General features: G+C 43.9%; 1 protein-coding gene across 4 annotated transcripts in view; it reads right to left on the bottom strand.

Annotated features, from left to right (window-relative positions):
• The window catches only part of PTPRR (protein tyrosine phosphatase receptor type R), a 231,792-nt gene that overhangs the window by 24,783 nt on the left and 180,233 nt on the right, over nt 1–26,776 (bottom strand). For all 4 annotated transcript variants that reach the window (XM_090042533.1, XM_090042534.1, XM_090042535.1 and 1 more), the window contains 3 exons: nt 21,885–21,969; nt 14,998–15,077; nt 2,132–2,269 (listed from right to left, as the gene is read on the bottom strand). In XM_090042533.1, coding sequence (XP_089898659.1) covers nt 2,132–2,269; nt 14,998–15,077; nt 21,885–21,969 — 303 coding nt within the window. The remainder of the gene's footprint in view (nt 1–2,131; nt 2,270–14,997; nt 15,078–21,884; nt 21,970–26,776) is intronic.

Genomic DNA, 26,776 nt, shown 5'->3' on the forward strand with positions numbered 1-26,776 from the left:
ATACTGTAGTGGGGTAAGTTTTCGCGAGTGGCGAGGGGGATGGGGTGGGGGAAGCCAGGCAGACCCTGCAGTCTCTGCCAGAGCTCTCGCTAGGGAGCAGAGGGGCAGGACCAGGTCTGCTCTCTGGAGCAGACAGCCCAGCCCAGCGCTGCAAAGCATCTGGGATGCTGGGGGACTCTACTTTAACTTAAAACAGGAAGAGGTTTGGGACAGGCATTACTTAAACTGGTTTGACCCAAATCAGTTAAGTCTGATAATATATTCAATCAGGTTTATCTTAAACCAGTTTCAGCCATTTTGAAACTGGTTTATGTGTACTGAACTTATGTTCTTCTACAGGTTTAAACCAGTTTCTGATCACTTAAACTGGTTTATGTGTAATGTCTGTTCCTAACTTTTCAGCACAGACGTACTTTATAATGCTTTCCTGACATTTTTAAATTGGACTAACCTAAATTCCACACTCACAGAGGGCAAGGGACATACTGTGCACATGTGCAGCAGGGCTGGACAGACTTTTACATGAATGGTTGCTCTGAGCAGCCATAGTTGCAATCTTTTTGTTCTCAGGACATGTCAACACTGCCTGGGCAACCTGTGTAGAGGCACTGCAGTGAAGACTGGCTTAACCACTCCCTATCCATTAATGTATTTACCACTTTAATGTGGCTCCGGGCACATGTCTCCTTAGTATTGATTAAACATATTCAAATATTATTCTTGGGGATGAAGCAGGTCTCTTGTAAAACCTGGGTTGGATTTACCAGAAGTTCATAGAATCATAGAAAATTAGGGTTAGAAGGGACCTCAGGAGATCAGCTAGTACAACCCCTTACTCAAAGCAGGACCATTTCAAACTACATCACTTCAGCCAGGACTTTGCTGAGTCAGTACCTTAAAAACCTCCAAAGATGCAGATTCCACTACCTAGGTAATCTGGTCCATTGCTTTACCACCCTCCTAATGAAAAAGTTTTTTTCTAATATCCAATCTAAACTTGCCTTGCTGCAATTTGAGGCCACTGCTCCTTGTTCTATCATCGGCCACCACTGAAAACAGTCTAGTTCCATCATCTTTAGAACCAACCTTCAGGTAGTTAAAGGCTATCACATCCCCCCTCAGTCTTCTGTTCTGCAGACTAAATAAACCCAGTTCCCTCAGCCTCTCCTCAAATGTCATATGCCCCAGTCCCTGAATCATTTTCACAGCCCTCTGCTGGACTCTCTCCAACTTGTCCACATCCTTTCTGCAATGGGGGGCCCAAAACTGAACACTGTACTCTAGTGTGGCCTCACCAGGGCCGAATAGAGGGGAAGAATCACTTCCTTTGATCTGCTGTCAACACTCCTACTACATGCAGCCTGTATGCTATTAGCCTTCTTTGCAACAAGGGCACATTGTTGACTCATATTCAGCTTATTGTCCACTGTAACTCCCAGGTCCTTTGCTGCAGAGCTGCTGCTTAGCCAGTTGGTCCCAAGCCTGTAGCAGTGCATGGAATTATTGTGTCCTAAGTGCAGGACTTTGGACTTGTCCTTATTGAACCTCATGAGATTTCTCTTGGCCCAGTCATCCAACTTGTCTAGGTCCCTCTGAATCCTAGCCCTGCCCTCCAGTGTATCTACTACTCTTCCCAGCTTGGTGTCATCTGTGAACTTGCTGAGGATGCAATCCATTCCATCTTTCAGATTGTTAATGAAGATATTAAACATAACCAGCCCCAGGACTGACCCCTGGGGCACTGAAGTTGTCTTCAGTTGTTCCAAAATGTGGGCTTGGAACATAGATGGTGAATTTCTCTGAACATTATAGTATTCAAAAAGAAAACATTTTATATATAAAACAGTAACAGGAAGTGATCCTTTATTTAGAAAGATGACCTAAGATTAGTGGAGTGTTTCTCATTCTAAACAACCCAGCAACATAAATACAGGCAAACGTATATAAGGATATTTTCTATACATCTCTTGCATTTGCTTTATAATGGATTATCTGATCACCCAACTTAGGTTTTTTCCAAAATGCCTATTACAAGTGGTTAACTGCTGGAATCATCAGATTTTCCATGAGGTTCTTCCTAAAAGCCTAGTCTACACACCCTATTTCTTGGTTTAGTTAATTGGTGTCATACCTCATTTTTTTCTTTAAGCTTTGTGATCATAACAATGACAGGGCTGTCTTCTTGCCAAACCATCTGCCAGAAATCATTCACGGTGTTAATCATCGGTCCCTGAGTTGCAATGAAAGCTTTCTCCTTGCCACTGTAACCCTAGTGAAGGAACAGATACAAATATATTAGTTTTTAATTCATGCTAGGTGAAAGTTCTGAAGCAATCTAGACCACAAGACAAATAAAAAAGAAAGTATGTATGGCAATTAGAAGAGCTGCTAAAAGACCTTCTAGAAGAACAGTTTTTTAATTTGAAATTACCAATTTCACAGAATTAAACTATTCCATGGGGCCTTACTGATTCCGCTGAAAATTCTCTGCCTTCTCAGTTTCTTTTTGGCACGCCCACTCTCTGTGCTCCTAGAGCTGGCCTTTTGGTAGAATGCTAAGCCACTCAAATGGGAATATGAAGATGGGTAAGACCAAGAAGATTCATGACAGGAAAAGTGATCTTAAATACATTAACCTTAAGAACCTTAAGAATTTAGGGCATGTCTATACTGTGGCAACAGCATGCTTCAGCAGGGACAAGCTGAGCATACCCCAACCCTAGAGATGGACCAATGAAGAGGCTCCACAGCCCCTCTCAAGACATCAGTCCCCACCATGATTGAGAATGGTTACTCAGGATAACCATGCAGCATCTTCACTAGTGTATTTCTGGACCTGGAGAATGCAAAGAGTGGGAGAAAGTTGCTGGATCATGCTCAGAGCCATCTTGGATGTGGCATGCTGTTGTCACAGGGCAGACATACCCTAGGGTGTTCCAATCTGTAGTTGTTGAATAAAATAAGACTTTATATGAAAGACAGCTTGTTTGTATAAAGTGCACCCTGAGACAAACTGAAGAATAAAAGCTAGTAAGAGAGAGAAAGGTTAGGAGGGAATGAATGAGACATGATTGTATTCATATTTTTCACTTGAAAAGGAAACCTGTGAACTTGCACTCTGATTTTGGGTCCAGCATTAAAGTTTCATAGTTTCGTAGTTAGTAGGGTCACAAGGGACCTGAGCAGATCAAGTCCGACCCCCTACCAAGGCAGGAAAGAGTACTGGGGACAAATGACCCCAGCAAGGTGATTGTCTAGCCTTGTCTTAAAGACCCCCAGGGTAGGAGCCAGCACCACTTCACTTGGAAGTTGGTTCCAGATCCTAGCCGCCCTGACAGTGAAGTAGCCTATGATGGTTACTACATTGTTAGCGAGTTATTGAAGGAAAAGATGGTCATGAAACTAATCACCCAGGATGGTACACTCATGTGCACAGAAGTGACCAGGATAGGCATCTGTTTCACAGATTCTTTAAACTTTTTGCCACTGAAACTTAGCAGGCTTCCACAGGCTATGGAGTTGAAGGATGCAAAGGTTATTTCCCACATTTTTTTAACACGGCAAAAAACCAAAATTATATGGGACCTCTCCCAAAGGTGGAGTACTACTGTGATGAAAATATGAGTCTGGTGACAAAGAACTGTTTTTAGAATGGTCTCAGGATAACAGCGATAAGATCTTTGATATGCAAAAGGAGCTGGCCTATTATTGCCAGCAGGGCATAAACATTTTGAAAGAGCCCTGCTGCCTCTATAGGGATGAGATTATGAAAATGACGTGGCAGGTAAACCGAGTGAAAATAGATGGTGAACTCCAAAGAGTAAACACTGCATAGATCATTTCCAATACATCACACTCGCCTCCATCTGTATGGCCATGTATAGGTTTATGGTTTTGGAACTGCAGACCATAGTGCTTCTCCCCCCACTCCAGACAACTAGCACAGACAGCAAAAGAGGTTTTCAAACCATATATCCAGTGGCTAATTTACATCTTGGAGAAATGTACAAAGAAAATATTCAAATTCGACATGCCTTACAGGGTGGGGAATTTCAGGTAGGCTCCTAGTTTTTAGATGGCTACGCCAACACTGATGGAGAACCTACAGCGTTTGAATTTAACGGGTATTTTTTTCCATGGTTGTGTCACTTCCTACAATGAGAAAGACCAAAACCTATTGATGGGGCCCACCTACAGGTTTTTGAAATATCAGGCTTTGTACAAGACTGATTAGCTCAAGAGAGAGGGGTTTATCGTTAGGATCATTTGGGAGCATGTGTGGAGGGTTCTGTTCGAAATGGATGAGGAACTTGCAGATTTTTTAAGCGGAACCCAGCTCCCTTCTCCACTGGTGCCTAGGGATGCTCTTTTTTGGGGGAGAACTAATGCCATCTGTCTATATTATCAAACTAAACCCAGCGAACAAATACACTATTATGATTTTACCAGTCTTTACCCTTGCATAAACACAATGAAGGAATAGCCAATCAGACACCCTGAAATCATTCATGACAATTTCCAACCCCTGTCAAGCTATTTTAGAATAGCCAGGGTGCAACTGTACCCACCACAAAACTTTTTTCCCCGTGCTACCCATCAGGGTGAACGGGAAACTTTTATGTTCATGCTATGCCGCCTCTGTGTGGAAACAAGGCAGCAAAAGTGCGACCACACTGATGAAGACAGGGCCCTCCTGGGCACGTGGTACATAACAGAATTGAATAAAGCTATCACCAAGGGGTACAGAGCAGCTCATATCTATGAAGTCTGGCATTTTGCCGAGAGGTCTAACACCCTTTTTTCATGGTACATAAAAATTCACCTCCAACAGAAGCAGGAAGCCTCGGGCTATCCCATCTGGTGTACCGACCAGGAAAAACAAGAGAGATATGTGGCCAATTTCTTCCAAAAAGAAGGCGTGACTGTATGCCCACAGCGTATAAAACCCAACCCCGCAAAGTGCCAAATGGCAAAATTGTTTCTAAATTCTTTGTGGGATAAATTCAGTCAGCGAACCAACTTGCCCAACACCAGCATCGCGAAAGACCCCGAAGAACACTTTGGCTACCTCTTTTCTCCCACCCGTGAAATTTCATCTTGCAACATTATTGATGATAAGACAGCTTGTGTGTCTTGGAAGCATGCCAAAGAGCATTACATGCTCTCAGGTAACACAGACACATTTATAGCCTGTTTCACCACCGCTTATGCATGCTTAGAGTTGTACGAGCTGCTAAACAGCTTGCAAGACTGGTGTCTGTACCACAACACAGATTTCATTATATTCGTGAGCTGTGAGGGAGATTGGAACCCCATGCTAGGCAATTATTTAGGCGAGCTCACCAGCAAAATCCCACCTGAGAATACTGTGTGGTGCTATAGCTGTTAGCAGCCTTTTTATAAAGAACTGTTTTGTAAATATCCTTTTATCAAGTTTGTGGAGGGTCTACTGGACAGTCTCAGCGATGACTGTTTGTTTCCTCCTAATAAAATATGGTTGTGGTAGATGATTTGATGGACTGTGTGTAACTGGTGAAACTGAGCCTTTACCAAGTACGTGCATCATCAGAATCTGAGCATTATCTATATAGTTCAAAATGTTTTCTGTCAAGGGAAAAGGAGCCACACCATTACCCTTAACACAAAATACATGGTTTTGTTTAAAAACCTCAGGGATTAGCTACAGATAGTGTCCCTGACACAGGAGATGTACCCAGGTGAGGCCCAATTCTTTCTAGAAGCTTTAAAACACCTTACGGGTATCTGGCGGTAGATTTAAATGCTTCTACCTCAGGCGCTTTTAGATTAAGAACTGGGCTTTTTCCTCCTGACCAACCTGCTGCTTACACTTTTAAAAAAGCTGTGGGTAGGAATAAAAAGAGATGATGTAGCGGCGGCCTCTTCACTCTTGAGATGTTGGAAAGGATACATGTCTAACCACGTAAAAAGAAACGTAGCTCTCTTAAAACTTTCCATGTAAAGTTTTATGTTTGAATTAAACTATTCTATACTGCTACAGATTTTGACTACAGAGGATTTTTTTAAACGAAAACACACACACATAAATGTTTAAACAGCAACAGCTTTATTTACACAGCATCAGCAGAGTGTTCTATTCAGACAAAGCATTCGTTAAAGTCATAGCAAGAAATGCATGTCTGGGCATGTTGAAACATGTTTTGAGCAGGCCCAGCCACACAAAAAGTTTTATATTTACTTTTTACAAACTGTATCACCATCCTATCATTTTGTACTAAATCGTCGAAATAATACAATTTTAAAATCTGTTCAAACAATAGCCTCTTGCTACAGTGGTGCAGGAAAAACACACAGTGGTATCCACAGGCAACAGTTCAGGGGTCTTGTAACTGTTTCATCTGAAAATCAGTGTTAGTAGCGTTCTTGTTGAAAAAGAACATAATGCTCTGAGGAAAGAGAGTGCTGTTTAGGGGATGACCGTATGAGTCGAAAAACTCCCCATGGTTCCGATCCTCCAAGTAAACAGCCAGCCAGTGTTCTCCAGGTTGATTATGCAGGTGCGTGTTGACCATCAAGCTCAGGGGCCTTTGAGATAGTCAAGTCTTAGGAAGCCAGTCACAGGGGAAAATGTATAAGAAGTCTCTTTAGCACAAGGGTCTGAAGACTTCCACAAAAAGTGAGGCGGATGTGATTTTAGTTTACATTGGCCAGCCACTGCAGCACCCATCAAGCAGAAGGCATCTTTACTGCGTGTCACTTTAATTTTCAAGTCCGCACCATTCAGCAATGGTTTTTCTTGAAAAAACAAATCACTATGGAGATGACCAAGCAACTCTATCTTTTTGCTCTGGTCTGTCAGGTTTGCTTGTCTCCAAAACCCACGATTATCTCTATCCTGCATGACTGTTTCATGATGTCCAGGGATATCTTTGTAAAACAGGCTGGCAGAAAATTGGGTGGCAAGGGTGTCATCACTGTAGTTGAGGACCTATTTGATGAGGGCTTGGTAAGGGTAAGAGTTGTTGCTCTGGCTTATGAGACTATTTCCCAGAGTGACATCCAGCTGACTAAAGACAGGCCAGTGGGTAATTCACCAGACCCACCGCTGCCCTGGCAACAAGATTGGCTCTGTCTTCTTTTACAATCTTGCAGAAAAAGTACAGCAGTGTGTTGTTCAAGTCCATGTAATCTTCGCCATTCACGGCTATGAAAAAGTCAAGGGGGCTGGACTTGGTAATAGCTGAGAGTGGGGGGATCTCAACATACAGGCTCTTCTCAAGGCTGGTCTGCATAGGGGCAATGTGAAACACATCCAGTTCAGATTTGGCACATTCTTCTGACCTCCAGTGAACAAAGGCCATGGCAATTAAAATATATTTCTGTTTTTTTCAGGAGAGTGCCCCTTCTCCCCTTCTGGGGAGCCAGAGGAAAAGCAAGGGCAATGTTGGACCCCTGCTAAACCAGATGGGGCAACTGACAACTGACGCCCAGGAAAAAGCCAACCTATTAAATAGGTACTTTGCGTCAGTCTTTCATCAGTCACATGGGATGCCCACGCCTGCTATGGGACAGGGAAATCTGGGTGAGGGGGATCCCCTACCCTCCATCAATGCTGACCTCGTGAAGGAACACCTTGAGAAGCTGGATACCTTCAAGTCAGCTGGCCCTGACAATCTGCACCCCAGGGTACCCAAGGAGCTGGCGAGCGTCATAGCCCAGCCCCTGGCACGGATCTTTGAAAACTCCTGGCGCTCTGGTGTAGTGCCAGAAGACTGGAAGAAGGCCAATGTGGTGCCGATCTTCAAGAAAGGGAGGAGACTGGATCTGGCTAACTACAGGCCCATTAGCCTGACTTCTATCCTGGGGAAGATCTTAGAAAAGTTTATTAAGGAGGCCATCCTTGAGGGACTGGCCCAGGCTAACATTCTAAGGGACAGCCAGCATGGGTTTGTTGCGGGTAGGTCTTGTTTGACCAATCTCATTTCCTTCTATGACCAGGTGACCTATCACCTGGACAAGGGAGAAGAGATTGATGTCATATATCTTGACTTCAGAAAAGCTTTTGATCTGTTATCCCATGATCACCTCTTGGCCAAACTGCCCAGTTGTGGCCTTGGCTCCACCACGATCCACTGGCTGGGAAATTGGCTTCGTGGTCGGACCCAGAGGGTTGTGATTGATGGCAGTCACTCATCATGGTGCCCTGTGACCAGTGGGGTCCCTCAAGGCTCTGTCCTGGGACCCATACTCTTCAACATCTTCATTAACAATGTGGACATTGGAGTCAGGAGTGGACTGGCTAAGTTCGCCGATGACACCAAACTTTGGGGCAAAGCATCCACGCCAGAAGATAGGCGGGTGATCCAGGCTGACCTGGACAAGCTCAGCAAATGGGCAGAAGAGAACCTCATGGTGTTTAACACCGAAAAATGCAAGGTTCTCCACCTTGGGAGGAAAAACCTGCAGCACCCTTATAGGTTCGGCAGTGCTACGTTGGTTAGCACTAAAGAAGAAAAAGACTTGGGGGTCATCATTGACCACAAGATGAACATGAGCCTCCAGTGCGATGCTGCGGCTAGTAAAGCGACCAAAATGCTGGTGTGCATCCATAGATGCTTCTCGAGCAAATCCCGGGACGTCATTCTCCCCTTGTACTCGGCCTTGGTGAGGCTGCAGCTGGAGTACTGCGTCCAGTTTTGGGCTCCACAATTCAAAAAGGCTGTGGAGAAGCTTGAGAGAGTCCAGAGGAGAGCCACGCGCATGATCAGAGGTCAGGAAAACAGATCTTACGATGACAGGCTGAGAGCCATGGGACTCTTTAGCCTGGAAGAGTGCAGGCTCAGGGGTGATCTGATGGCCACCTATAAGTTTATCGGGGTGACCACCAGGATCTGGGGGAACGTCTGTTCACCAGAGTGCCCCAAGGGATGACAAGGTCGAACGGTCACAAACTCCTGCAAGACCGTTTCAGGCTGGACATAAGGAAGAATTTCTTTACTGTCCGAGCCCCCAAGGTCTGGAACAGTCTGCCAACGGAGATGGTTCAAGCACCTACATTGAACACCTTCAAGAGTAAATTGGATGCTTATCTTGCTGGGATCCTACGACCCCAGCTGACTTCCTGCCCTTTGGGCAGGGGGCTGGACTCGATGATCTCCCGAGGTCCCTTCCAGCCCGAATGTCTATGAAATCTATGAAAATCTATTCTTTCTCTCAGGCTGCTTCTTGGTCTTTCGTGCATGGCTGCCTCATCAACTTAACCTCTCTTTTTAAGCAGTTGAGGAGGTCCTGTATGTCTGAAATGTGGTACATCGCTCTTTCTTTTAAGGTTCCTTCTTTGAATATACATGAGGCCGGACCCCTCCTGCTTTGCTGACTCGACCACGTTATTCAGAACAGCTCGGGAATGTGACCAATCATGTTGTTGCCTATGTTTTGAGCCGCATTTTTAGCATGGAGCTTAATAATCTCCAGACCCCTTCTCAAAAGCAGAACAGCTTTTCTAAACAGGCTGCAAAATATGCCTCCCACACGAGCCCCATACATCACAGGCACCCCCTGATATCTGGGAAGACCATACCCGGCCTGGGCTATATAATTTCTGTACAAGTTAGCATCCCTGTGACAGGTGTGCCTCTTCGGGTCTGTCTACTAGTGACCCCACAACACTGATTATAGGCCAACCACCCGCCTTCTCGCCTGCCACAACTTGTTGTTACTTGCTTGCTTAGAAGATATTGATCAAGCAGCAGGCTGCCCATTTTCTGTCTCAGTGCCTGGGGCACTATCTGTGGCTCTTTCCTCCTCTTACACCGCAGCCCAAGCCTCACGGATGTACCTGATGTTGTTCGGGTCTGTTCCACTCTCTGCGCCCCATGGACGCTCTCTGGCTTGTCTTGCAGCCTGCACCCTCACTGGCGCTCTCTGGCTTGTCTCGCACTGCCTGCTCTGGGGCTTCTTGCAACTGCCCGCTCTGGGTCTGGGGTCGATACACCCCTGAATGTTGTGCCCTCTTTGGCACCAGGGTCCCCATGCTACCATGGAGCCCCTATGAGGCCTCCTCCAACCCCTAATAGCCTCACCAGTCCTCCGGTGTAACAACAAACACAAAAACACAAAGCCTCCTGGGTTATAACGTAAAAACTAACCCGTCTGGCCAAACAACATTCAATCCCTACCAGGAAATATTCCAACCCCAGCAGTGCCGTGGGGATGCTCACATAGTCAGAGTTGTCCCCTCTGTCTGCACTGGCCGAGCTCCTCCTTCCTTGGTCACCAGAGAGGAAGTGCCCTTCTGGCCTCTTGTCTGGGTTTATATGGGCCAGGGCCTGCCCCTTCCTGGCTCCCCAGTGGTTGTCCTAGCAACCAGCACCTGTTACTTTGGCTGCCCAGGCAACTGGCAGCTGAGCCTCCCCCATCTTGCCACTAGGGGTCTCCTCTGTGCTGTTTTCTGCTCTCAGGCGCAGCGCACCTGAGTGCTCTGCGACAGTCCCCATAGTTTTTTACCATCATCAGTGTGCTTTTATTTATTTTAAAATCTCAAAGTCTTCCGGGGATGTAGGTGAATCTTAACATTCGCCTTACCAAAGCGAAATGAAACATGTTTGCTTTGATCCATCTTTATTTCAAAGCTGATTGTGCTGATGTGGTATTGACTAATGGGGACATAATGCAGCTTGTTGTATGTGATGATGACAAACTCGCTGTTGCGTCCACGGGCAGGGATGCAGCATAGTAAAGGAACCAAAAATTCCCTGACAAGCTGATTTTCTGCAATGTCTATGTAGACATACAGCGAACTGAACCCACCAGTAATATCAGCTGGGAAGAGTGTTTTTTTAACAGAGGACCCAGGTAGTATTCCCCAAATATAGGTTAGCTCACCACAGGTATAAAAAGCATAAGAGTTATCGCTGGTTTTAAGTCTCACTTTTCTAATAACTTGATCATAGTCCATAACTAATTCAGTAGGGTGGGTGGCAATTATATCATTCATAAGGTCCAGCAACTCTGTGATAGTTGTATAACACCCCCGATGCAGGACATATTCCCATCTTCCCTTTCCTTTCACTGCTAGAACTTTTTCAACCCTGTAAAGTCTGTCCTGTTTGGGGTTCACTTTTTGTAGTTCTTCAGGGTAAAAAGAACCCTTGATAGGTTTGTCTTCATAATCTTTTAGGCAACATACAGGCGTCTGCACGTGTCTAAGGACTTCATTCACAATGAAAATCTCATCGGTGAATGTTTGTTTATAAACTTTATCAAAGCTCCCTTTGGTCCTAGACACCCACACGTGGTCTCCTTTTCTGAACACGGGTGCCGCTGCTTTTATTTTGAAATAGTCCCCATACACGGTTTTCCACACCCGTGGAGAGTTTGAGAAGTTCATGTCAACAGACCTGGTACGGATAGTTCTGTGAAAACTGTAGTTATAGCTCTTTATAAGCTCTGGTAACACATCAGTGTAGCAAAAGATGTTACGGGCAGTAAAATACCTCCACATCTTTGTTTTTAATGTTCCGTTAAACCTCTCTACCACTGGCACTTTCACTTCACTATTCGTCACAAAAAGGTGAATATTATACTATTTTAACAGTTAGCTTAAAGACTTATTAAAAAATTATTTCCCCTGATCAGTCTGTAATTTTCAAGGTACTCAGCCCTCTGTAAAAATGGTTTTAAAGGCCTGAGACATTTCACCTCCTGACTTGTCTTTTAGATGCACAGCCCAGGCATACTTGGATAATATGTCTATCACTGTTAAGATGTACTTAACCCCACCTTTGTGCTTGGAAAAAACTGCTGCATATCCAACAAATCTGCCTGCCATAACACATCAATATCTGAAACAAAAGTTTTGTTTCTTTTAAAATGTCTTCTCGCTGGTTTGTGTAGGGTGTAAGTGTCCTGATCGGAAAGCCGTGCAGCTACCCCACTTCTGTTCAGAACCTTATTCTGCCTTTTGGCTGCTTCAAAAAGCATATTCACCCTGCCAAAAATTCCAACTTCACTGGGAGAGTAATAAACTTCCCTTAACAAAACCGCCTGTGTAGACATATCTGGTAACCACTGTCCCCCCACCCCACACTAACACCCATGTGGTGCATTCAAACACTTGAGAACAAATTTAAACCATGGTAAAACAAGGTTTATTAAGCAGGTAATGAACTACAACATCAACAGAGGTCTTCAGCCTTGTCTTGAACAGTTGTTCAAAACCAGATCATGCAAGAAACCTTCTTCTGAACAGGATTGGGGTACTTTTTTATTTATAAATAGTTCCCCGTACACCCCTACTCAGTGACCTCCATGGGTTTGTAGTCCTGCTCTGTGACCTCTGCAGCCTCATAGCCCTGCTTGGTAACCTCCACAAGCTCAAAGCCTGGGTTGGCAGTCATTGTTTTTGGACAAAACTGTTGCATTGGTCTTCAGTCTCGAACTGCTCTCTTTCGGACATGAACAAAAAAAGTTCATGCAAAAGACCTTTACTTTCAGTAGGGTGCCAATGTGCAGGTTTTGAAAGCTCTCTTTGAAGGCATTGTCTACCTGCAAAAATATTGTTATTAACACAGGCCCAGACAGTTACAAGAAAAGCACCCCACAAAAATCATTTAAATTAGTTACCTCAGCAGAGCCCCTTGAGACAGAGTAGTCCATGGTCTCCATCGGCAGGTCTGATACGGACTGCTCGAGTTCTGTCACAGTCCCTGGTCTTGTTTTGGTAGACTTGGAATCCATATCACACTCCTGAATCTCATCCATGTCCGTCCTTGCTTGCCTTAGCATGGTCTCAGACAAACACAGGGCTCGCTTGGGAAAGCAGATAGACCTGGTGGGCTTGCAGCCTAAGCCCCACCCCTCTGCTTGCTCCGGTTGATTTGGCGTCATTCCTGGGGAGGTCTGAGGCCTCTGAAACCCCTGTCAATTGGCCAGGAGTGGTGGGGCGGGTTGTTAGAGGGGTTACAGCCCCCGACTGCTACCCCATAGGCCACACCCGTGCCCAGGTGCTAGAGCAGTCTGGGGCCTCATAGGTCATAACTGTACCATGTGGTCTAGGGTGAGTTTTGCAGTATGAGGGGCTGGGCTTTGGGAGGCTGCATGGGCTGTCCTTCTGATGTCATGGACCATGTGGTGGTGGTGTCACACACCATGTGACTGGGGGTGGGGGTGGAGTTGCTATGCTGCCCTCACCACTTCTGCAAAGAAGCGTTAGAACTCAGTGTGGAAGGACACAGTGGGGGACACAGAAAGCTACCTGCTCCCAGCTCCTTGCTGCCTTGCCATACTTCCCTTGTGTGCATGGGAGCAGCGTGGGCATCAGCATAGGGCTGTGCCCCTTGTTGCTCCCCACACCTGCAGGGGAAGTGTAGCAGGGCAGCAGGGGGCTGGGAGCAGGCAGGTTTCTGTGACCCCTGCTGTGCCCTGCTACACTGGGTTCCAATGCTGCTTTGCAAAAGGGGAGAGGGCAGCACATTGGGGAGCATTGCCGGTAGGTGCTGCCTCCCTGGAGCCTGGGGCTGGGTCTGGGTCTGGGAGGCAGCTGGGGCCGGTGCTGGGGCCGGGGTGGAGACGCAGCAGATGTTTGCAGCTGGCCCAGGTTCTGGGTAGCTGCTGATAGCCACGGAGCCTGAGCTGCTTGCAGCAGGGCTTCCATGGGAGCACCATGGACTCCATGGCTATCAGCAGCTACCCACAGCTGAAGCCAGCTGCAGCCAGGAGGCTAAAAACAGCTGCTGCCCTTCCATCCCAGCCCCAGCCCCAGCCTCAGCCCCAGGCTCTGGGAAGGCAGCAGGTGCTGGCACTGTGACTGCTGGGGCCAGGGCTGGGGCCAGGACAGGGAGGCAGCAGCTGTTTGTAGCTTCCTGGCTGCAGCCAGCCCTGGCACCGGATAGCTGCTGATAGCCACGGAGCCTGAGCTGCTTCCAGTAGGGCTTGCAGCAGCTACCCTGAGCTGGGGCTGGCTGCAGCTGGAAACGGCTACTGCCTCCCCAGCCCCAATGCATGCTGAAGAAAATGGCCTTGTGTGTCATGCTCAGCATGCATGCTGGGGGTTGCCGACCCCTGCCCTAAACCATTACCCTTTCCCCTCCCCTGCTGCTGCCAGGGTTCCTGCTGTCCCAGGGACAAGGGGAGCTCCTGTCCTGACCCAGCTGGGCTGAATAGATTCTGGGACAGAGACAGCAGTGGTGGCAGTGGGCGGGTTCTCCCTCCCTACTTGCTCCCCCTAGATTTTCTTCACCAGTCTAGAAGCAGGGACTGGAAGGGGGAACACACCTACCCATCCACTGCTCTACATGTCTGGAGCTGAGCTCAGCCCTGATGCAGTCTGGATGAAGGGGGATAGGAGATCCCCTGGTCCCTGGGACAGCAGGGACATTGGCAGCAAGGACATAGCAATTGGAAGAGGGAGGAATGGGACAGAAGGGAAGTGGGTAAAGAGGGGAAATGCCTCTGAGTATGGAGCAGAAAGGGACCTTGGCTGCTGCTTTCATAATGCAATCTGCTCACCCCAGTAATGAGGAGTGGGGGATGGGACTGGAAGCAGGGATGCACCCTGTGGCACTGGTTACTGCTCCCTTCATAACGTCTTGGATCCATCTATGGGTATTGCTATAAACTTTGTTCTGTATTCCCTTTATCGCCATACTGCTTTTCTTCCTAGAGGTTATTGACATATCTAAAATATAGATTCCTTTTGGCTGCTATGAGGTACCTAGGCAACATGAAATAATGAATAATAATACTAGGAAGAGTCTCTTGATTTTTTAATATTTTTGAATATAGTATTTGACCAATCATTATTTAAATTGCTGAAGCAACTGGGCTACATACATGACACACTGATCTTTATTATAAATCCATTTGGGGCCACTTAATCAAACCAATCATGACAGGAAGGTTAGACTTTATCAGTACATTATACAAAGCAAAGTTGGCAGAAATAAAAAAGAACATAACCAAAACAATGTCATCTCTTCAGGTGTCTCAGAAGGATGAAAAGAATGTGAATTTACTTACCCTAACATAGTTAGCATTTATGTAAGTGCTCAAGGAGTCAGATGAATTCTTTGGCTTCAAATACACTCTGCTTACCGGATCTAAGAGCATAAGGAAGAAATAAGTTGAAAAGAAAACCAGAAAGAAAAGCTTTCTGAATTAAAGACTAACTGAAGAGAAATTAGCTAGATGTTGCCAAGCAGCAAACCATTCATTGTGGATGAAATTCAGTCAACAAAAGCTCTACACAGCACTTATCTTAGACCATTGGGTTTTGAAAACAAAATATTTTACCACTGGGCAAAAGGGGGAAGAACCGTACTGAATATCAACTGCTTTGTACTAAGTGCCCATTTGCATGCTCTTACTTCACAGTAATTGAAAGCTAATGTTCAGTAATAAGCGATTTTTCTTTCACAATGGATAAAATGCCAGGTGTTATATGGTTCCTGCCCATGTGCATGTTCTTATCTTGTAGGGTACCTAAACCACAGCAGCAAGTTTTTTTTTTATGGAGGGCTAAGCTACCACAGTTTAGATGCCACTTCCCATGCAGTAAAAGCATTCAAGCAAGCAGCAGTAGAAGAAAGTGGAGAACAAGCAGTTCCTGAGGAGCAGCTGATACAGATTAAATCCCTATCCCCTTTCATTTACTGTAAATTGTATGCCCATATCCTTGTCTGAAAAGCTTCAGCGGGATTTGAATTAGACAAAGGCCTTGTGTTGATCTTTCATCACAGGAATGCATTTCTACCTCTGTGTTTTTGCACAGAAGCAATGCTCACTCTACATTTATGACAAACATTTCATTTTAATGAGTGTTTTATACCTGGTAAAATTGATAACCAGCCTATTTTAGAATTTGATTTTGCACCTTTTGGTTCTGATAGGGTCAAAGCCTGTTGCCAGCCTACCCCATGGTCCTGGATGGCCCTTACTGGAGTTGAACAGGAATGGTTTTATTCAGTAAAGTTCTGAGGGAATACTAATTCCTCCCTCAGAACATACTTTTATTCTCTTGTTCATCGTGAACCTCTGCTGATGGGGAAGTCCTGCATGGAGTGGGTTTCAGTTAGGGCCAGAAATGTTCAGTTATACATCTCTACTCATTAGTCCTGTCCATAGGGAGGAATAGGCGAGGAGACTCCAACTGCCACCACTCATCTTCTGCAAAAATGTAGTCTTTTCAATAACATAAAACCCTTTCATATCTGGGATAAAAAAAGGAAAGCTTTCTTTGGCAGTTTGCTTAGACAAATAAATACAAGTGGAAGTTTTTTAAAGTTATTCCTATGTTGGTATCTCTCACCCTAGAAATAGTCCCTGGAAAATTGCTTTAGTGAGAAGAAACCAGGTGAGGTGATCAAAGATATGTATATGTTGAATTGTAGAAACTTGTGCTGAATAATGTTTATCACAGATACAACCTTTATTTGTTATTCTACCTATGGTTAAAATCAGATATTATCACAACATTTTATCTGGGGTTCAACTTTTTATAGTATCTATAATAATGAGATGAAAATTTTGTTTTATACAAAGATTTGCAAAGGGAAGAGAGGACTTGTTTCCGATTATATTTTAAGTTCATTGAAGTTGATCATAAGTCTTTTCATGGAGCCATGGCAGGTCTATATTTCATAAAGTGTATTTCACTTGTAATGGTCTTTCTCTTCAAAACAGAACAACCATGGAAAATTTTCTTGCTTTGTACATTACCTGAATAAACCAAACACTAATTAGCCTGTGAAAATGGTTTTGGTGTTTGCCTTCACAATGCCTTCACTTAGAGATTTTTCTCCCTTCCCCCTTTAACAATATGAGGACAGGAAACCTCTCATTCCTTTTCAGTGCAGAGTGATTATTATTAGCCATTTTCACAAATGCCTTTGGCTACTTGGCCTTGAAAAAACACCCACTTCCTTTCACTCTCACAATGCCTATGATTCTGATGTAGCTTGACCTCTATCCTAAAAAAGTCTTCTAAGCAGACTCAACATCCAACTTATTTAAATTTTTTCATGCTGAATTTCCCCAAATACTAAGGGACCGATAAATATTATTTATTAAGAAAAATGTTACCAGATATGGCCTTGGAATGACCCCATGCACCAGTCCCATTGTGCACTAATGCAATCAAGTGTGCGTAGCCAGGTCATCTGGCCTGCCCTACAGCTCCAAAAATTAGCACTATTGTCATTCTCCCGCTTCCAAATTTCCAGACCCGTGGGAAGACGTCTAGACTGGATGACATGGCCTCAGGTCTGGCCCAAGGCCTAGAGGTTGAGGACTAGACCTATGCGAAGCAGCTAGTATCTGCTTCAGATTCGGCCAATTCGGGGAACAGTGATTCGATTTAGTGATTCGAATCACTGTCCCAAACTGATTTGGCCAAATCTGATTCAGAGATTCAGCTGCTGCCAAATCAGCCAAATCTCCAAATCACACTGGCCCATCCCCCACCCACTTTCCCAGCCCTGGCAATAGCTGCCCCACCTGTCCCAGCTCTGGCACTTTGAGAAAAAAAGCCATGACTCAGCGGGTGCTGTGAGGTGGGGGGGGTGATCCCTGCTGCCCCCCCCACTGCCCCGCACTGCGTGGGAGGCTCTACATGAGCTCTCCAATCCTCCCCCCTGCTCCCCTGGCCCCCGCCCCATGTCTGCTGCACTGGCCCCACTCCAGCCCTTTAAGGAAAAAGTACCCAACCTCCCCGACTCACCAGTTCCTGCCCAGTGGGGGGCAATCCCTGCTGCCCCCCACTGCTCCACACCATGTGGGGAGCTCTTCCATGAGCCCCCTGATGCCCCGAGGCCACTGCAGGAGCTGGTGAGTCCCGGAGTGGTTTGATTTTGTTTTCCTTAAAGGGCTGGAATTGGGGTGGGTGGGGCAATTGTGGGGTGGAGGGCTGGGAGAGCAGGAGGGGTTGGGGGTCTCATGGCAGAGAGGGGCAGCAGGGATAATCCCCCTGCCTGGCAGCACCCAGAGAGTCAGGGATTTTGTTTAAAGCACTAAGAGCTGGGGTGGGAGGGGTAGCCATGGGGGTGGGGCTGGGGGAGCAGGCAGGGGATGGGGCCTGGCAGGGATCCTCCCATGGTTCCCCCCCTTACCTCCTACTTACCAGCTCCAAGTCTGGCTCCAGCTCCCTGCTGCAGTGGGCAGGGACTACTCAAATCATTGAAGCTCTCCAAATCTTTTCTGAAGATTTGAAGAGCTTTGAATCAATTCTGACCTTTTTACTGGTTCCCTGATTCAATTTGAATTTAGAGATCTGGGCACCGAATCTGGCTGAAGCTCCTCCAGATTGAATAATTACCCGAAGCTTTGCACAGCCCTGTTGAGCACCACTGTATTAGCCATTCCCAAATACTGATACCAAACAGATGCATCTTGTATAAGCAGCTTTGCAAAAAGGAAAACCTAAACATTGCTTAAGGAGAGGCATTTTTCAGTTATTCTTATAAGCCAAAGTAATTAAATTACTCATGTGACATGGGTATCACTGTGTTAATGATCTTTTATACACAACACAGAGCAGGCAACACAAAGCATAGCCAGGAGGCTAAATTCATTAACATATGTACAGCATCTTGAGATGTAGAAGATGCTATTGAAGTGCTGACCATTATAATTATGTATGCCTGTAATTGTCAGGGGAATCTACATTAAGATCTACTTTTTACTGACACAAAATTACCACTGTCCTCTTCCACATTTCCCATATTTGAATAGCTTCCCCACCGTTATATGGGAAGCTCCCTCTATCTCCATCTTTTAGAAGTTGCTAATATCCTATCTTGTCACAAAGCATTCCAGCTTCAAAGCTCATATCCCACTCAATGCATGTTCTGGCTTGTTTGTTCTTTCTAATTATTACTTGTGCTTTTAAAGTGTAAATGCTTTGGGGCAGGGATATGTTCTTCTTTACAACATCCTACATATGATTAATAACAAAAAATAATTGGCATTGGTCTCAAGTCTGAATTCCTTACTCAGTCAATGTGCTTAACTATTGCAAGAAAGAAAATTTTGTAAGACAATTCCTTTTTATAATATCTACAGCTCAATTTTGCAGATCAAGACAGAGAATATATCACGGGCCATTACATTACTGATTCAAAATGTCTCTTGCATAAAATGCATTGACATGAAATCTTTTATCATACTTGAATCACCTTCCAAACTATCAACACATTGTTTTCAGGAAAATTAATTGGTTCATTTTTATAATTTGATGGCTATTTCATTGTTAGGAAGTAAAGATTCATGTTCCACATGTAGAAGTAACATGCTAAAAATTATGTTTGCCTCAGGTTTATGTTTTTAATAATAATATTGAATACTCTTGAAGTATTAGGGAGTTACTACTTTAACCAAAACTAAATGAACTGATTCAGATGGATATACACAACTTCCAAGATGTATCTGTAGTGAATTTGGTGTCAGGCTGAATTTTTTCTTCTGTTGCTGCCTAATCATAAGTCTTTTAATCTTTGAATGCCTACTTATGACTGTATGGACTTCAGAAGGGAGCAGGATTGGAGGAAAAATGATGGAATACAAAGTTAGAACTGTGGTAATAGCTTAAGGGAGTCTGAGAATTCGAAGCTTCAAAAGAATTGTTTCACAGCATCTGTTTATACATTGGCACAAGAAAGCATTTTGTGTTTATGATTTAGATGGTTTTTTTCTTGTCTTAAAACTTGGGAATACATTACCATGTTGCTCTTAAAACTGATAGCACTTCCTAAGAAACTGAGCAAGATTCTAGCTTTGAATGTGAGCATTAGCTATTTTTTTCTGTAAATGAAAAAACCCCCCAAAGTATTTAAGGATCTCCTACACTTAACATTATCCAATAAGGAATAATTTTCAGCAGGCATTCATTTAATTGCATGTTTAATTATATGACCAAATAGTGGCTATTTAAACAAACTTACCCTAATCCATTCTGTCACTTAGTAGCATGACAAAATTCTCTCAGAATATGAGAACTTTCTCTGAAGTGCCAACGGTGGAGCAAGCAGGCTACAGACTTTTTTAGGAGAAAATCCACTATTTTAAATATCACTTGTCACCACAGGTGCCCTGATTTAACAGACGCACCCAGTGCTGGGAATGGAAAAGCTGATACAAGCATTCTAGGCAGTAGGTTGATATCATCTGAGCAGGAAATGAGGAAGGCTGTTCTATTCAATAGTTCAAATCATTTCCAAAACTTTTTGGGTTGGGCATAGGATGTGTATTTATTATCAGAATGTGCCTAGATCCCCAAAATATCTTCTTTGAAAGAGCACAGTGATATTTATGTGAAATAATACATGGACAATGTTCTACCCTCGTTTTCTCTTAATTTTCATCAGACAGTTACAAAACATCTACCCAATTTCTATATATAATGCAGAATAATATAATCAATTGGATTTACAGGGTATACTTCTTGACTGCACATGTAATGGTGGCAGTAGGAGATCTAATTGTGAAACTTTTTTTAAAAAGAGTGTTCTCTTTATATGTATTTTCAAGGGTTTCGAATGTCAGCAGATGGGAGGCACTGGGTGACATCCTGGCTCTGTTGTAGCTGATGGCAGAACTCCCACTGTCTTCAAAAGAGCCAGGATTTCACCTCTTGTGAACATCCTGTTGACAATGGGCCAAAATCATGGGTAGATTCTGGCACTACACTGGCTTAATTTAATTTACTTAATTCCACATCACTTATGTATTAGACCCATTGACCATAATAGACAAAATTCATGACCAATGAAGTCAATGGCAAAACTCCATTTGACTTCCAGTGGGGACCGAAGTTAATCAATTTGTTCTTTTTCTAAGACTTGATAGTGTTTGATGTCTGATGACCAACAATTTTAATTAATTTGTCTCCAGTCCTTTTTTCATGCAGTCCAACCAGTAGAAAATAGTCTTATTTAAAATGCGTGAACCACATAGAATGCACTCTGCTCATTATTCCTAGACAGCACATGACTGCAAGAACATTATAACTGGTCAAAAACTGGAATTTTTGGAACAAGAAATCCTGCCATTTTGAAATCAGTTTTAATTCCAAACTGAACCAAAAAGCCAAAATATAAAAACTGCATTCCACAGAAAATGTTTTTGGAATCATCACTGATGTATTTTGCTTGGTTAATGTGAAAATGTTATATATAATTTAATATATCAGACTGTAATATTTTATATCCAAATATAACATAATATTAATTTGCTCCAATATGACAGTGTAAATGAACTCAAACAAACTGATAAAACTGAAGGAAAATGTTTCAGCCTCCATCAACATTTTTTCCACGTTTTCACAACTGGTTTAAACTTTACCAAGACTTGGTTCTAAAAGTCCATTAGAATATTTTGACCAGTTCTATTCAAAATAAAGCTATTTTTATTAATACAGGAAATGAATTGTTTGCACCAGTGAAAAAAGAGAAGTAATATAATAAATTAACAGTAATGCTAACAGTGACGGAGATAGTGTAAAGATTGCTATATGGCAGCTCACAAAGTTATGCATCAGTAGAATAAGAAAAGAGATAACAGAAAGAACCGCCCTCCCCCCCCAAAAAAGATGAATGTCTGCTTGAGATAGTATTGTGGCATATCGATTAATTTATCTGACCAGTTAACTCTAGATAGGAAAGGATTTGCAATAAATCTCTTTCACTCATTCAGAGCCTGATCTTGCAGAACAAGGCAACAGAGACTCTGTGACTTGCAGAATTGGTTCCTCTCTGTTCTTCACATTCTGATATTTACAGTGTAGGATAGTTAATTAAACTGAGATAAAATATCCAAAGAAAGTGACTGAAAGGTTTCCTACAAAGCTACAAGCAGAATCGTATTAACAACATGGGACTAAATTTTACACTGAAAGTCACTGGTTAAATACTTACTTGGCAAAATTGTTTTGTAACGGTTTTTTGTTCCGTGACTTGGAATGTCAATTTCTTTGGGATCCACAAAATTCATTGGTATTTCCTATAAAATAAATTATATCAGATTGGTGTTCCTAAAGAAGTCATGCAGGAAATTATCACTAGAAGGCCATCTGCTACTACACAACTGTCTTTTGACATCAAAGTTATTAACAAAAAAGCGTTTCCCACCTCCAGCCTGTCAACACCCTTCCTTTAGTAAACATATGAACTGCACATTGAAGGGTGACTTCCAATGAACACTTGTGATGAATTATTAAAAGCAAAGTTTTTATAAGGTTATGAGATAGGTTAAAATATGTAAGTTTCAGAGAAATGTAGTTGAAAAGTGTTTTGCTGTAGTGGCAAAGAGCAAGGATTTATACAAGGAAGCCAGAAACACTTGAAATTCCTAAATAATAATGTATGACTTGCAGATAAAACTTCAAAAGTTTTTGGAACTGTAGCAGCAAGACCCAGGGAGACAGGCAAATTCCTCCGGGAAGCTCCCTTGAGAATGTGGCTTGCAGCCACAACCCGACTGGTCATAGACCAATAAAAGCCAGTTACAAGACAGACTTACCTGCAGGGACAGAGCAGCAGGAGCAACATACACTGACACCGTATCAATTTATCAGCTCATGCTACTTATGGCTCTGGGGACGCTCTGTGAATAACATGGAAAGGCCACGACGTTCCGGCGGCATAAAAGAAAAGACAGACTTGACCAGAGGGAGACGAACACCAGGCAATAAGGCCAGGGATCCAGAAAGTCTGACAGCATTCAGGTCAGGTGTCCGGGGAGTGGAGACAAAAGGGGGACAAGAGCTTCTCTACCAGGCTGGACCCCACAAATAGGGTAGACCTGTGAAGGGGTCTAAGCTGCTTAATTCTTTTCCATGAGGGAGCACTCTAAGAACTTAACACCAGAGCCTGAGAGCTTCAGCCCAGACAAAGGACTGCAGAAGGCAGTTTACATTCAGTTTTCCCAGTCCCCAATGTATTTTCTTTTCCTTGAGTACTGTGTGAAGTTGAACGGCCCTATTGGACTTATTTTGTTTCTTTGATATTTGATTTCTTTGTTTGGGCACATCAGGGGCCCTAGTAAAGAGGGGCAACCCAAATCCTGAGGGGGATCTTGGTCCAGGGAATCTAGGGTTGCCTAGAGACTTATCTATCAATGATTTTGAAAGATAAATCATATGCCTCTACCACTGAGGTATACCATTGCTTATTTTTGTCTTGGAAATTTGTTTTGATGCCCTGAACCACGGCTTTTTGACAGTAGCCATAACATTCTTCACCATCATGGAGTACTAGTGCCAAGGTTTCATCTGAGAAATTTCAGCACCAACATCCTCGAGTAAGCCCATTTCCATTGACCAGGTGATGACTTCATCCTTGGCAACACCTATGGTTGGAGTGTGGGTGGAGTATAGGGGAGGTGGAGCCCCAAGTCATCATCCCATCACTACATGAGTAACCCCCAGGGCCCTCAATAAAATTAGTGAACCCTCATTTTTCTTTGTAAGATCAAGGATGTAGCAGGCAAGTTGAGGGTGGTTCCCCTTATGTGCTGCCTGCAAGTAGCCCCAGTAGAGAATGAGCCTGAGACAGCAACATTTGTGTAAAATTTTGCTTTTTGCCACTACAGTAAAGCACATTCCACAACAAACGGGTGTGTCTACATGGGGCACTTTACTGAGAAGTAGTGTAGTTTACTGTGTAATAAGCATGTACATCTATACATGCACATGCTTACTGTCCATTAAACCTTGATAATCATGAGTAAATTTCCTACCTGCAAATACTAATAGCAAATTTACTCATGAGTAGTTACTGTGCAGTAGTGTTTGTGAAGAAGCCTGACCAGAAGCAAATCTGCTCCCAGTCAGCCAGCCACCAGCGGGTAGGAGTTTGCTCCCTGACCCTGGGAGCTGCCTGCTGCCAGAGCGGGCTCTGCCACTGGATCCTGGGTGGGTATTATGTCCCCCTGCCCCGGCAGCGGGGAGCTCCAAGCCCCCTCCTTTGCCATCATAATTGGGGAGTGAGGGGCTGGGAGATCCTTATCTTCTAGTGCCTGCTCTGTGGTTGCTGGGAGATCCCAGATAAGGAAGTGAGAGCAGTTAGCAGCAAATCTGCTCCTGCTTCCCTACATGTGTAAATGCCTGCCCAGGAGTATTCACTCATAAGTAAACTGCTCCCAGATCTAATGCATATGTAGACACACCCAGTAAGGTATGTTTCAACTTCACTGAAACTGTTGTGTACTTTAACATAGTTCATAACCTCCCAAACTAAAAAACCGGTGGCCAATACTGTGGTAGCAAAGAATTTTTCAGTTTGTTGGGAGATCTGAAATAAAAGGTCAGGTCAATCTAAAATAACATATTTTCAAAACTTTGAGTGATTTGTTGAGAAGTCATGAAAAATTCCTTTTCCATTAAATGTCAGGCAAGGAATGTTGTGGGTAGTATCTTTTATTGGACAAACTGCATGCTTGGGCTAGCCTTAGACAACTGGTCTGAAGATCTCATGAAGGATGCTTTGCATTCAAAAGCTTGTCCAAGTCTAGTCTAGCCATGCAGTTGGTCCAATAAAAGACAATGCCCACAAAAATCCTTGCCTCTTACATAATTCTTGGACCATCATGGCAGCATCAATTCAACCCTTTTCCATTAAACACAGTGTTGTTTGATCAAAAAGAAAGAAAAAAAAGATGTTGCGTTCTAGCTCTTCTATTGTGTTAATATTCTTACAAAAATCAATATAGTTCTGCTCACTGATGGCTAGAATGTTCTTTGAAACTTTGAAATCAATCAGATGTGCCATGACAATCCTTTACACCCAAGAATCTCAACCAGAGTGCTGCAACAACCTGGGGTACCACCTGATTCTTGAAGGGTGCCATGAGACATAAGGAGATAAGCAGATAAATGAAGGCTCGGGCAGATCCTCCACCCCCTCTGTCCAGACCCCTCTGCAAGGAGGTGATATGCACTGTAATATATAAATTAGTTTTTGAAATTGGGTGCCACTCGATTGACAAAAGTTATAGAGGGGTGCCTCGATTCCAATGAGGGGAGTCTTGAGTCCAATGAGGTTGTGTAGCGAGTTATTCCTTCTTTAGCATGGGCCAGGAACCAATTTTCCTCCTTTCCTACATCCAAAGAAATGGAACAAAATTTCAACAAAATTCCTCCCTGACTCTCCTATCCAGGGTAAGGGCTTCACTGTAGTGCTGCACCATTGCATTCCTTCTCAGCTACCTTCCTCCCCCAGTGTCATCTCTCTGAGAGCTTTTAACTTCCTCCAGAGCCAGCCAATCTTCCCTGTCAGCTGGCCCAGTTCTCCTAGGCAGGCAGGTTATTACCCTCTAACCCTCTGCAGTGGGGTTCCAGAATCTTGTTATATGTTGAGAACCAGTGCTCTACACCAGAACTTTTGGGAGTGCTCAGCAGCTAGCAGAAATGCCTATTGTAGACGGGTGGCAGAAAGGGCAGAAACACAGGCTCTGTCCTTGTACAGATTTGCACATATTTGCATACCTATGTGTTTCTTGCATTTGCTCCAAGAAAGGAAAATAAGAAAATATATCTCTAATACATTACAGTTCATGTCACTCACTCACATCTACTTTGCTCTTACCCTAATTTATTCATACCATCTACACAGTTGACAGCACTCTGTCTGTGCCCATCCATTTGTTCACATCCATTTGTACATACACACCTACTGGTCTTATCCATGTACATCTGCCCATGCTACCCTGTGCACAATGTAGTTTCCCCTAACCCAACAGGACTGCAAGTAGCATGCAAGAAGAATTCCTCCACTAGCTAGGCAGAGGGTGATAAAACACTCAACCCTAGTTTCTGATTTATAATAGGGGCAGAGGTTTCTTGAACGGTTATTATAGTCTCTATTTGGAGCTTCTCCAGCATACTGACTCTCTTTCTACTGGAAGAATGGCTTCTTTATGATAGGAAGACCCAAAGCCCTGACAGGCTGCTTGAGCTACAAGACAGCCAGATACTGCCAGGTAAGGAAAGTACACCTCTCGTTCCCCTGATAAATGGTGTGCCCTTTTATAAAAACAATGTCACCCTACCCAGTGATACCCCCAAACCAAATTGTGAATAGAATATCAAGCTACTCCCATGCAAGGGTGGAATGAGGAACTCAGAAGAATGAGAGGTAAGGAAGAAACTGGAGTACAAAGATATGGGATGCTCCTATGTTGGAGGTTAGGTTAAGACTGAGTGTGAAAATGAGGAAAATGAGTCCCAGACAAAGTTTGGAATAAGCCCTCAGAGAAGCCAGAAATATAACAGACCAAAGGGAGAGCAGCAGATAGGTAAGTTGGGGTGGGCAGCTAGGATCTTAACTGGGATAGTAAAAATGTAAAGTGGAGGTAGAATGGGGAAACTACAGCTTAAAACTGTGAGCAAGTGAGCAAGCACTTTTTTTGTATAGTGCTACCTTGGAAGCTATCATGAGCTAATTTGGGACTGCTGTACAGACAGTAAATGTTTTAGATTAACTCCTTCCATCCTCTTGGCCCTCTGCTTTCCTCCTGTGCCCTCACCCCCACTCTTTCTCTCAGGGGCACAGAAGAGCAAGCATTGGTTTGGAGATGCCCAGAATTGGTTGATTCATAGCTGCTCATTCACCTTGGGTGCAAAGTATTATATCCATGGAAGATATAGTATCTGTAATACAGTATAGTAATATAGTACTATTAGGTGAGAGGAGACAGGCTGAAGCAGAGGGATCTCTGCTTACATATGCAATAATACCTTTTTAACTCAGCAGCTGCAAGGGACAGTAAGGCAGGAATCCTATAAACCAGGTTGAATGTAATGAAAATC

The sequence above is a fragment of the Crocodylus siamensis genome, chromosome 4 (assembly GCF_052110815.1).
Source record: "Crocodylus siamensis isolate JL-2025a chromosome 4, ASM5211081v1, whole genome shotgun sequence".
NCBI classification, from domain to species: domain Eukaryota; kingdom Metazoa; phylum Chordata; order Crocodylia; family Crocodylidae; genus Crocodylus; species Crocodylus siamensis.